At 46.1% G+C, this 12709-nt stretch overlaps 1 protein-coding gene and 1 pseudogene across 2 annotated transcripts in view; one reads left to right on the plus strand and one right to left on the minus strand.

The window, feature by feature from the left end:
* LOC137535283 (zinc finger protein 585A-like) overlaps nucleotides 1-12709 on the plus strand; it is a 389395-nt pseudogene that overhangs the window by 201848 nt on the left and 174838 nt on the right.
* Nucleotides 1-12709, minus strand: part of LOC137535321 (zinc finger protein 300-like) — an 80470-nt gene that overhangs the window by 44558 nt on the left and 23203 nt on the right. Inside the window, exons 3-4 of one of the 2 annotated variants that reach the window (XM_068257151.1) lie at nucleotides 3090-3224; nucleotides 2881-2959 (exon numbers count right to left, since the gene is read on the minus strand). In XM_068257151.1, coding sequence (XP_068113252.1) covers nucleotides 2881-2959; nucleotides 3090-3224 — 214 coding nt within the window. Of the gene's footprint in view, nucleotides 1-2880; nucleotides 3005-3089; nucleotides 3225-12709 lie in introns of both variants that reach the window. The other variant, XM_068257150.1, reaches the window with a different exon arrangement.

Here is a 12709-nt window from a genome sequence, read left to right on the forward strand (position 1 = left end):
ATTAGCATATTGTGATAAAGTTCATTATTTTCTGTAATGTACTGATAAACATTAGACTTTCATATATTTTAGATTCATTACACACAACTGAAGTAGTTCAAGCCATTTATTGTTTTAATATTGATGATTTTGGCATACAGCTCATGAAAACTCAAAATTCCTATCTCAAAAAATTAGCATATTTCATCCGACCAATAAAAAGAAAAGTCAACCTTCAAATAATTATGTTCAGTTATGCACTCAATACTTGGTCGGGAATCCTTTTGCAGAAATGACTGCTTCAATGCGGCGTGGCATGGAGGCAATCAGCCTGTGGCACTGCTCAGGTGTTATGGAGGCCCAGGATGCTTCGATAGCGGCCTTAAGCTCATCCAGAGTGTTGGGTCTTGCGTCCCTCAACTTTCTCTTCACAATATCCCACAGATTCTCTATGGGGTTCAGGTCAGGAGAGTTGGCAGGCCAATTGAACACAGTAACGCCATGGTCAGTAAACCATTTACCAGTGGTTTTGGCACTGTGAGCAGGTGCCAGGTCGTGCTGAAAAATGAAATCTTCATCTCCATAAAGCTTTTCAGCAGATGGAAGCATGAACCCACTTTTGAACCAGAAACAGCGGCAGAAGCGCCTGACCTGGGCTACAGAGAAGCAGCACTGGACTGTTGCTCAGTGGTCCAAAGTACTTTTTTCGGATGATAACAACTTTTACATGTCATTCGGAAATCAAGGTGCCAGAGTCTGGAGGAAGACTGGGGAGAGGGAAATGCCAAAATGCCTGAAGTCCAGTGTCAAGTACCCACAGTCAGTGATGGTCTGGGGTGCCATGTCAGCTGCTGGTGTTGGTCCACTGTGTTTTATCAAGGGCAGGGTCAATGCAGCTAGCTATCAGGAGATCAGTTGTTATCATCCGAAAAAAGTACTTTGGACCACTGAGCAACAGTCCAGTGCTGCTTTTCTGTAGCCCAGGTCAGGCACTTCTGCCACTGTTTCTGGTTCAAAAGTGGGTCCATGCTTCCATCTGCTGAAAAGCTTTATGGAAATAAAGATTTCATTTTTCAGCACGACCTGGCACCTGCTCACAGTGCCAAAACCACTGGTAAATGGTTTACTGACCATGGTATTACTGTGCTCAATTGGCCTGCCAACTCTCCTGACCTGAACCCCATAGAGAATCTGTGGGATATTGTGAAGAGAAAGTTGAGAGACGCAAGACCCAACACTCTGGATGAGCTTAAGGCCGCTATCGAAGCATCCTGGGCCTCCATAACACCTGAGCAGTGCCACAGGCTGATTGCCTCCATGCCACGCCGCATTGAAGCAGTCATTTCTGCAAAAGGATTCCCGACCAAGTATTGAGTGCATAACTGAACATAATTATTTGAAGGTTGACCTTTTTTGTTTTAAAAACACTTTTCTTTTATTGGTCGGATGAAATATGCTAATTTTGTGAGATAGGAATTTTGGGTTTTCATGAGCTGTATGCCAAAATCATCAATATTAAAACAATAAAAGGCTTGAACTACTTCAGTTGTGTGTATTTGAATCGGAAATATATGAAAGTCTAATGTTTATCAGTACATTACAGAAAATAATGAACTTTATCACAATATGCTATTTTTTTGAGAAGATCCTGTACACAATGTTTTTTTTTTTTTATTATTTGGGACATGTAGCACAATACATTTGGACAAAAATGTATACAGAAATTTTACTTTATTTGAAAAATGTCAGCACAGAAAGTAAAAAAAAAAAATTTTTTGTCTTTTTTGATGAATAATATAAAAACTAAAACTCGCAGCAGCAATCAAATAGCACCAAAAGAAAGCTGTATTAGTGACAAGAAAAGGAGGTAAAATTCATTTAGGTGGTAGGTTGTATGACCGAGCAATAAACCGTGAAAGCTGCAGTGGTCTGAATGGAAAAAAAGGCTCTGGTCCTTAAGGGGCGAAAAGACTGTGGTCCTCAAGTGGTTAAAGAAAACCTTATTATTTTTTGTAATCATGTGACACAGGTTCTACCATAAGAAGCTCTTAGGCTGGTTCACATTTGACCTGAAACATAAATTTGCCTTCTCAAAACAGAAGGTTTTTACTATTTTTCATGTTAGTGTTGGCGTATGATGGCTCCCACAATGCATCACTGCTGAACATGCAAATTGCCCCTTTGTTGTCCATGAAAGCTAAACACACCTCCAGAACTGCTGGAATGCAATGATGTGTCAGCTTGTTCCAGCTTTCAGGGACAACAAATAGATGATTTGCATATTCAGCAGTGGTGCATTGTGGGATAGCTGAAATGCTCAATCCAACCTGAATAATTACAAATATCTTCTGTTTTGAGAAGGTAAGTTTCTGTTTAGCGTAGCATTTTAGTGAGAGGGCTTTTTAGTCCTTTTTAGCCCCTTACACACTCCTAGGAGTTCTGGGTCACCCTGAGCTTGCTGGGCAATGTGTAAATGTGAGCTGGAGTAACAGGAGGACAGTCACAGCGGATGTGATGTAACATGTGCTGTGACTTTCCATTGTTGTCGTTGCTATCTATGTCACTGCAATAGGCACAGCATACATCTCCAAACTAGTGATGGCTCACAAATGAACGATTGGGAACTAATCACAAACGTTTCCGCAAATGTTCACAAACCACATGGTGCGCGGGGGACAGTCAGAGTGTCAGACTCTAATCAGCTAAATAATCCAAATAAATCCAAAACACCTGCAAAGGGTTCCTATTTCCTATATTAGTTTCACCTAAGTTGAATTACTGAAATAAATGGACTTTCACCTGTACATTGTCATGTGTACATTGTACACCATGTGTTTATGAAATGATGGAGGGGATCTAGGTCTGCACTCTTCTGTACATGACATGAAAGTCTCCTCTTACCTGGTGATGTGAGGGGCGGCTGATTCTCCATCATGGTGTCCTTGTAGAGGTCCCTGTGTCCTTCTATATACTGCCACTCCTCCATGGAGAGATAAACAGCAGCATCCTGACACCTTATAGGAACCTGACACACACAATGATACAGTCACCACCCAGACACACCGCTTGCTGTTACTGGATAATGTCCCATAATTCCCAGCACTGCTCACCTCTCCTGTCAGCAGCTCCATCATCTTCCTGGTGATTTCCAGAATCTTCTGCTTGTTGTGTCTGTCAGATATCAGGGGTTGAAATGGGGGTACTGTGATGGTCACATGATCACCAGACTTTACTGGAGGAAAACTCTGTATAGAAAGACCAACAATAATGTCACATGATCTCTCAAAAACCTTTCTCATCTCTCCAGTCAGCTATGTGCAGGGCCGGGACAAGGTTCCCCAGCACTAGAGGCAGAGAGTGCAAAGTCCCCCCCCCCCCCCCCTCCAGTCCCACCAGTGTAGGTAGCAGATGTACCCACAGTATTAAAGGAAACCTCATTTATAAAAATATTTAAAACAAACCTTCCACTAAGGGAGGTTTATAAATTATTCCTCCTTGTGGGTTCTCCTTTGTCTCCATGAATGCGTTCATCTTGCAGATATTGTTGCCGCATGGCCGCAGTTTAAAGTGGCCAAGAGTCCAGCACATTGCTGATCACTGCTGCATGCTGGGAGAGGTAGTCAATGTCTCCACATCTCCCAGCATGCACCACCCTACATTCTGACTCTGTACGGAGGTGACATCTGCAAGATGGACACCTTCATAGATATGGGGATATGGAGTAGCCCCCCTGGGTAACGCTGACCCCCCCCCCCCCCCACACACACACACACACACACATTTTTATAAATGAGGTGCTTAGTTCCCTTTAAGTAGGTTGCCCCTCCCCCCAAGTAGAAGTAGCCATACGTGTCCCAGTATTAAGCATCCCCTCCCCATTTTATATAGCCAGATCAGCCCCAGTATAAACAGCCACATGCACAATGGACAAGCACCATCCACTATAGCGATTCAGCTGTTTAATTATACCCAGAATGTGCAGAATGGTGTAAAAATTACACGTCAAACCTAAAAAAAGCTGAGCCTCCCATCACTGCACCAAACTGAGATTAATCAATAGATGCAATCATTTATTAAACCATGAATTAGGGTTGCAACGGTATGAAAATTCACGGTATGATAACCGTCAAAAAAAATACCGCGGTATGACGGTATCACGGTATACGGTATTACACAATTATTCTCATTGCAATCACCCTTATAAAAAGCATCACATCAGCATCCTGCATATTTCCCCTGCTTCACTCAGCTAGTAGAGGCTCAGGTACAGCTGCATACATCTCTGCTGCCTGAGCTTGCATGATCTGTGGCTGAAAATCTTCAGCTATCTGCAGTGCAACAGGTTCTCTTTAAAAATTAGCTTATCTGCCGTGGTGGCAGTCAGGTCACAGGTGACACGCGGAGAGATCAAATTACAACATGTGCTCAGTTAGTTGGTGTACTTTCAAAATTAGCTTATCTGAGGCGGCAGTCAGTGGACACAGGGGAGAGATTAAATTACAATGTGTGCTGTGCTTTGTCACAGATGACAGGGCATTAGACAGGCTCTAAAACTCTTTAACCACATAACGACCGCCCCCAGCCGATGGGCGGCGGCAAAGTCTGGGCCCAAACGACCGCAATACGCCCATCGGCGGGGGCGGCTGCGGGAGTGGCTATGCGGCGATCGCGTCATTCGTGACGCGATCAGCCGCCGGGGACTGGCTCCGCCCCCCGTTCGCCGTAACCCGCCGGCCGTTCGGAAGCGCCGGCGGGTTACTGGCATCCGGATCGCCGCTGCAACAGTGTATAATAGGCTTTGTAATGTATACAAAGCCTATTATACTGGCTGCCTCCTGCCCTGGTGGTCCCAGTGTCCGAGGGACCACCAGGGCAGGCTGCAGCCACCCTAGTCTGCACCCAAGCACACTGATTTCCCCCCCCCCTGCCCCCTGATCGCCCACAGCACCCCTCAGACCCCCCCCTGCCCACCCCCCAGACCACTGTTTGCACCCAGTCACCCTCCTAATCACCCATCAATCACTCCCTGTCACTATCTGTCAACGCTATTTTTTTTTTAAGTCCCTAATCTGCCCCCTACTCCCTCCTGATCACCCCCCCACCCCTCAGATTCTCCCCAGACCCCCCCCAGACCCCCCCCCCCCCCGTGTACTGTATGCATCTATCCCCCCTGATCACCTGTCAATCACCTGTCAATCACCTGTCAATCACCCGTCAATCACCCCCTGTCACTGCCACCCATCAATCAGCCCCTGATCTGCCCCTTGCGGGCAATCTGATCACCCCCCCACACCAATAGATCGCCCGCAGATCCGACATCAGATCACCTCCCAAATCCATTGTTTACATCTATTCTCTCCTCTAAACACCCACTAATTACCCATCAATCACCCCCTATCACCACCTGTCACTGTTACCCATCAGATTAGACCCTAATCTGCCCCTTGCGGGCACCCAATCACCTGCCCACACGCTCAGATTGCCCTCAGACCCCCCCCTTATCAATTCGCCCGTGCAATATTTACATCTGTTCTCCCCTGTAATAACCCACTGATTACCTGTCAATCACCCATCAATCACCCCCTGTCACTGCCACCCATCAATCACCCCCTGTCACTGCCACCCATCAATCAGCCCCTAACCTGCCCCTTGCGGGCAATCTGATCACCCACCCACACCAATAGATCGCCCGCAGATCCGACATCAGATCACCTCCCAAATCCATTGTTTACATCTATTCTCTCCTCTAAACACCCACTAATTACCCATCAATCACCCCCTATCACCACCTGTCACTGTTACCCATCAGATTAGACCCTAATCTGCCCCTTGCGGGCACCCAATCACCTGCCCACACGCTCAGATTGCCCTCAGACCCCCCCCTTATCAATTCGCCCGTGCAATATTTACATCTGTTCTCCCCTGTAATAACCCACTGATTACCTGTCAATCACCCATCAATCACCCCCTGTCACTGCCACCCATCAATCACCCCCTGTCACTGCCACCCATCAATCAGCCCCTAACCTGCCCCTTGCGGGCAATCTGATCACCCACCCACACCAATAGATCGCCCGCAGATCCGACATCAGATCACCTCCCAAATCCATTGTTTACATCTATTCTCTCCTCTAAACACCCACTAATTACCCATCAATCACCCCCTATCACCACCTGTCACTGTTACCCATCAGATTAGACCCTAATCTGCCCCTTGCGGGCACCCAATCACCCGCCCACACCTCAGAACGCCCTCAGACCCCAGCCCTGATCACCTCGCCAGTGCATTGCTTGCATCTATTTCCCCCCTCTAATCACACCTTGAGACACCCATCAATCACCTCCTGTCACCCCCTAGCACACCTACCCATCAGATCAGGCCCTAATTTGCCCCGTGTGGGCTCCTGATCACTCGGCCAAACCCTCAGATCCCCCTCAGACCCCCTTCCGATCACCTCCCCAGTGCATTGATTGCATCTATTTTCCCCTCTAACCGCCCCCTGAGACACCCATCAATCACCTCCTGTCACCCCCCTAGCACTCCTATCCATCAGATCAGGCCCAATACATCCTGTCATCTAAGAGGCCACCCTGCTTATGACCGATTCCACAAAATTTGCCCCCTCATAGACCACCTGTCATCAAAATTTGCAGATGCTTATACCCCTGAACAGTCATTTTGAGAAATTTGGTTTCCAGACTACTCACAGTTTTGGGCCCGTAAAATGCCAGGGCAGTATAGGAACCCCACAAGTGACCCCATTTTAGAAAGAAGACACCCCAAGGTATTCTGTTAGGTGTATGATGAGTTCATAGAATATTTTATTTTTTGTCAAAAGTTAGCGGAAATTGGATTGTTATTGTTTTTTTCACAAAGTGTCATTTTTCACTAACTTGTGAGAAAAAATAAAATCTTCTATGAACTCACCATACCCCTAACGGAATACCTTGGGGTGTCTTCTTTCTAAAATGGGGTCACTTGTGGGGTTCCTATACTGCCCTGGCATTTTAGGGGCCCTAAACCGTGAGGAGTAGTCTAGAAAACAAATGCCTCAAAATGACCTGTGAATAGGACGTTGGGCCCCTTAGCGCACCTAGGCTGCAAAAAAGTGTCACACATGTGGTATCGCCATACTCAGGAGAAGTAGTATAATGTGTTTTGTGGTGTATTTTTACACATACCCATGCTGGGTGGGAGAAATCTCTCTGTAAATGGACAATTGTGTGTAAAAAAAATCAAAAATGTGTCATTTACAGAGATATTTCTCCCACCCAGCATGGTTATATGTAAAAATACACCACAAAACACATTATACTACTTCTTCTGAGTACGGCGATACCACATGTGTGACACTTTTTTGCAGCCTAACTGTGCTAAGGGGCCCAAAGTCCAATGAGTACCTTTAGGATTTCACAGGTCATTTTGAGACATTTGGGTTCAAGACTACTCCTCACGGTTTAGGGCCCCTAAAATGCCAGGGCAGTATAGGAACCCCACAAGTGACCCCATTTTAGAAAGAAGACACCCCAAGGTATTCTTTTAGGTGTATGATGAGTTCATAGAAGATTTTATTTTTTGTCACAAGTTAGCGGAAATTGATATGTATTGTTTTTTTTTTCACAAAGTGTCATTTTCCGCTAACTTGTGACAAAAAAAAAAATCTTCTATGAACTCACCATACTCCTAACAGAATACCTTGGGGTGTCTTCTTTCTAAAATGGGGTCACTTGTGGGGTTCCTATACTGCCCTGGCATTTTAGGGGCCCTAAACCGTGAGGAGTAGTCTAGAATCCAAATGCCTCAAAATGACCTGTGAATAGGACGTTAGGCCCCTTAGCGCACCTAGGTTGCAAAAAAGTGTCACACATGTGGTATCGCCGTACTCAGAAGAAGTAGTATAATGTGTTTTGGGGTGTATTTTTATACATACCCATGCTGGGTGGGAGAAATCTCTCTGTAAATGGACAATTGTGTGTAAAAAAAATCAAATAATTGTCATTTACAGAGATATTTCTCCCACCCAGCATGGGTATGTGTAAAAATACACCCCAAAACACATTATACTACTTCTCCTGAGTACGGCGGTACCACATGTGTGGCACTTTTTTGCACCCTAAGTGCGCTAAGGGGCCCAAAGTCCAATGAGTACCTTTAGGATTTCACAGGTCATTTTGCCACATTTGGTTTCAAGACTACTCCTCACGGTTTAGGGCCCCTAAAATGCCAGGGCAGTATAGGAACCCCACAAATGACTCCATTTTAGAAAGAAGACACCCCAAGGTATTCCGTTAGGAGAATGGCGAGTTCATAGAAGATTTTATTTTTTGTCACAAGTTAGCGGAAAATGACACTTTGTGAAAAAAAACAATTACAATCAATTTCCGCTAACTTGTGACAAAAAAAAAAAATCTTCTATGAACTCACCATACATCTAACGGAATACCTTGGGGTGTCTTCTTTCTAAAATGGGGTAATTTGTGGGGTTCCTATACTGTCCTGGCATTTTAGGGGCCCTAAACCGTGAGGAGTAGTCTTGAAACGAAATTTCTCAAAATGACCTGTGAAATCCTAAAGGTACTCATTGGACTTTGGGCCCCTTAGCGCAGTTAGGGTGCAAAAAAGTGCCACACATGTGGTATCGCCGTACTCAGGAGAAGTAGTATAATGTGTTTTGGGGTGTATTTTTCCACATACCCATGCTGAGTGGGAGAAATATCTCTATAAATAGACAATTGTGTGTAAAAAAAATAAAAAAATTGTCATTTACGGAGATATTTCTCCCACCCAGCATGTGTATGTGTAAAAATACACCCCAAAACACATTATACTACTTTTCCTGAGTACGGCAATACCACATGTGTGGCACTTTTTTGCGGCCTAACTGCGCTAAGGGGCCCAAAGTCCAATGAGCATCTTTAGGCTTTACAGGGGTGCTTACAATTAGGCACCCCCCAAATGCCAGGACAGTAAACACACCCCACAAATGACCCCATTCTGGAAAGTAGACACTTCAAGGTATTCAGAGAGGAGCATAGTGAGTCCGTGGCAGATTTCATTTTTTTTTGTCGCAAGTTAGAAGAAATGGAAACTTTTTTTTTTTTTTTTTTTTTGTCACAAACTGTCATTTTCCGCTAACTTGTGACAAAAAATAAAATCTTCTATGAACTCACCATGCCTCTCACTGAATACTTTGGGATGTCTTCTTTCCAAAATGGGGTCATTTGGGGGGTATTTGTACTATCCTGGAATTTTAGCCCCTCATGAAACATGACAGGTGCGCAGAAAAGTCAGAGATGCTTGAAAATGGGAAAATTCACTTTTGGCACCATAGTTTGTAAACGCTATAACTTTTACCCAATCCAATAAATATACACTGAATGTTTTTTTTTTTATCAAAGACATGTAGCAGAATAACTTTCGCGCTCAAATGTATAGGAAATTTTACTTTATTTGAAAAATGTCAGCACAGAAAGTTAAAAAAGTCATTTTTTTTGACAAAATTCATGTCTTTTTTGATGAATATAATAAAAAGTAAAACTCGCAGCAGCAATCAAATAGCATCAAAAGAAAGCTGTATTAGTGACAAGAAAAGGAGGTAAAATTCATTTAGGTGGTAGGTTGTATGACCGAGCAATAAACCGTGAAAGCTGCAGTGGTCTGAATGGAGAAAAAGGCTCTGGTCCTTAAGGGGCGAAAAGACTGTGGTCCCGAAGTGGTTAAAGAGAACCCGAGGCGCCATTTTTAAATCTTAATAAGACACAGAGGCATGTCCTGTGCACAATAACCTGCCTCTGTGTCATTGTGCTGCAGCTGCTTGCCCCTCCGGGAGGAAGCTAGCGGCGGGGGGAGCCTGTTGATGGATTGAAAAGCCGCAGGTAAATAGAAGGCTAGGGACAAGCAGATTGTTGTTAGCCTGGTGGTATTTTGCTGGGGGGGGGGGGGGGGGTGGAATCAGCTGCAGCACAATGACACAGACATACAGGACAAGTTTCTGTGTCCTATTAAGATTTGAAAATGCCGCCTCGGGTTCTCTTTAAATACATGCAGGGTGCAGAAATCTCTGTTCTCCTTCCCTCAGTCAGGTCACAAGTGACACGGGATAGATCAAATTATGTGTTCTGCTGGGCTCAGTCAGATGAGAGGGCAGGTTAAGTAAATACAGGGTGCAGTTCTAGGGTGTGTGTAGATGATCACATGTCATGTGGGGGGTTTCGGTAAACTGGGTATGGGAGAACATTGCGCTGAGTGCTGCTGGATGGGAATGTAGTGCCACTGAAAGCTATAAGGTGGGGAGGGAGATCTCACCCTGGGAGCTGTTGATGTGGGTAAGGGGTTCTTACTAGATGCCTCACACTGTGTGATGCTAGTGGACTGGGGGTAAACACTGGCTGCTGCTAATGGACAAGGGAGCATCTTCCTTTTGGGTGATATGGGGAGGGGGTCTCACACTGTGTGATGCTGATGGGGAGGTAATGGTGGACAGGGGAATCTCAGACTATGGTAGGAGAGGGAAAAAAAAATTATATACCTAGAGAGAGACCCAGGACTCTCTCCTCACAAGCACACATATAGAACAATATATAAGAACAATAAAGAGAGCTAAGTGCTTCCACTGGCTCTCACTACATTATGTCTGCAGTTTACACTGCAGCTGACTCCACAGACCGTATTCCATCCCTCTCCATGACCTGCATGCGACCCTCCACTATGCTGTAAATCACAGCTCACCACACTGCTCAGTCCCACTATCAGCTCCCCGTAGGACTCCAGCACGTGTTTCTTCACTGTGCTATCAATCAAAGCTCACCACACTGCTCCGTCCCGCTCTCAGCTCCATGTAGGACTCCAGCACGTGTTTCTTCACTGTGCGATCAATCACAGCCCGCCGCACTGCTTCGTCCCCGGTCCCCGCTTCAAGCGCTGAATTCCATATAAACTACTTAACATTCCTGCTCAGCTGGTCAGTGTTTGTGCACAGTCTCTGCATATCATGTCTCTACACAGCTCAGACAGCCATGAGCCTCTGCACTGTCTGCAGTTGCCGGCAAGCGCTATGGTCACGCCTCTTACCATACGCTGAGCCAATGAGTGCACGAACTTGCTGCCGGGAAGTGCGATATCTCGTGTGCAGAGACAGCCGGGCACTTGGCGGCAAACGAAGAGCGAAGCGGAAGTGGAAAAAAAACGGTATTTCGTGAATGTGCATGGTACGATTACCATGCACATTGAAACCGTGATATACCGTCATACCGGTATATCGCGGCAACCCTACCATGAATTATTAAAAACAATGAAACAAGCTGAAACATAATGGTGGGGTATATAATCAGTATCCTATTTAAAGAGACACTGAAGTTAAAAAAAAATTATGATATTATGATTTGTATGTGTAGTACAGCTAAGAAATAAAACATTAAGATCAGATACATCAGTCTAATTGTTTCCAGTACAGGAAGAGTTAAGAAACTCCAGTTGTTATCTCTATGCAAACAAGCCATTAACTCTCTGACTAAGTCTTAGTGGTGGAGAGGGCTGTTATCTGACTTTTATTATCTCAACTGTAAGTGAACTGTTTACTTTTTCTCTGCTAGAGGAGAGGTCATTACTTCACAGACTGCTCTGAAAAACTCATTTTGAATGCTGAGTGTTGTGTAATCTGCACATATTATAGATTGATGCAATGTTAGAAAAAACACTATATACCTGAAAATAAAAGTATGAGAATATTTTCTTTGCTGCTAATCTTCTAGTAATTATTCATAGTACACAACCAATTCACTATATCATATTTTTTTTTCGCTTCAGTGTCTCTTTAATAAAGCCCCCGTGTCCCTGTGTTTTACCTAGCGCGCATGCACAGCATATGGATGTGCTTAGAACAGCAGCGGACAGGTGCAGGGAGGCGTGCGCGCATGCACAGCCCGTGGACGTACTTGGGACAGCAGCGGAAAGGTGCAGGGAGGCGTGCGTGCATGCACAGCACGTGGACGTACTTGGGACAGCAGAGGACAGATGCAGGGAGGCGTGCGCGCATGCACAGCATGTGGACACGCTTGGGACAGCAGAGTACAGGTGTAGGGAGGCCAGCGCGCATGCACAGCACGTGGACATACTTGGGAGAGCAGAGGATAGGTGCAGAGAGGAGTGGGCGCATGCACAGCATGTGGACGTACTTGGGACAGCAGAGGACAGGTGGAGGGAGGCGTGCGCGCATGCACAGCAGGTGGACGTACTTGGGAGAGCAGAGGATAGGTGCAGGGAGGAGTGCGCGCATGCACAGCATGTGGACGTACTTGGGACAGCAGAGGACAGGTGCAGGGAGGCGTGCGCGCATGCACAGCACGTGGACGTACTTGGGACAGCAGAGGACAGGGGCAGGGAGGCGCGCGCACATGTGGACACGCTTGGGACAGCAGAGGACAGGTGTAGGGAGGCGTGCGCGCATGCACAGCACGGGGACGCGCTTGGGACAGCAGAGGACAGGTGCAGGAAGGTGTGCGCGCATGCACAGCACGTGGACGTACTTGGGACAGCAGAGGACAGGTGCAGGGAGGAGTGCGCGCATGCACAGCATGTGGACGTACTTGGGACAGCAGAGGACAGGTGCAGGGAGGTGTGCGCGCATGCACAGCACGTGGACGTACTTGGGACAGCAGAGGACAGGTGCAGGGAGACGCGCGCACATGCGCCACACGTGGACGTACTTGGGACAGCAGAGGACAGGTGCAG

Source organism: Hyperolius riggenbachi, chromosome 10 (genome assembly GCF_040937935.1).
Source record: "Hyperolius riggenbachi isolate aHypRig1 chromosome 10, aHypRig1.pri, whole genome shotgun sequence".
NCBI classification, from domain to species: domain Eukaryota; kingdom Metazoa; phylum Chordata; class Amphibia; order Anura; family Hyperoliidae; genus Hyperolius; species Hyperolius riggenbachi.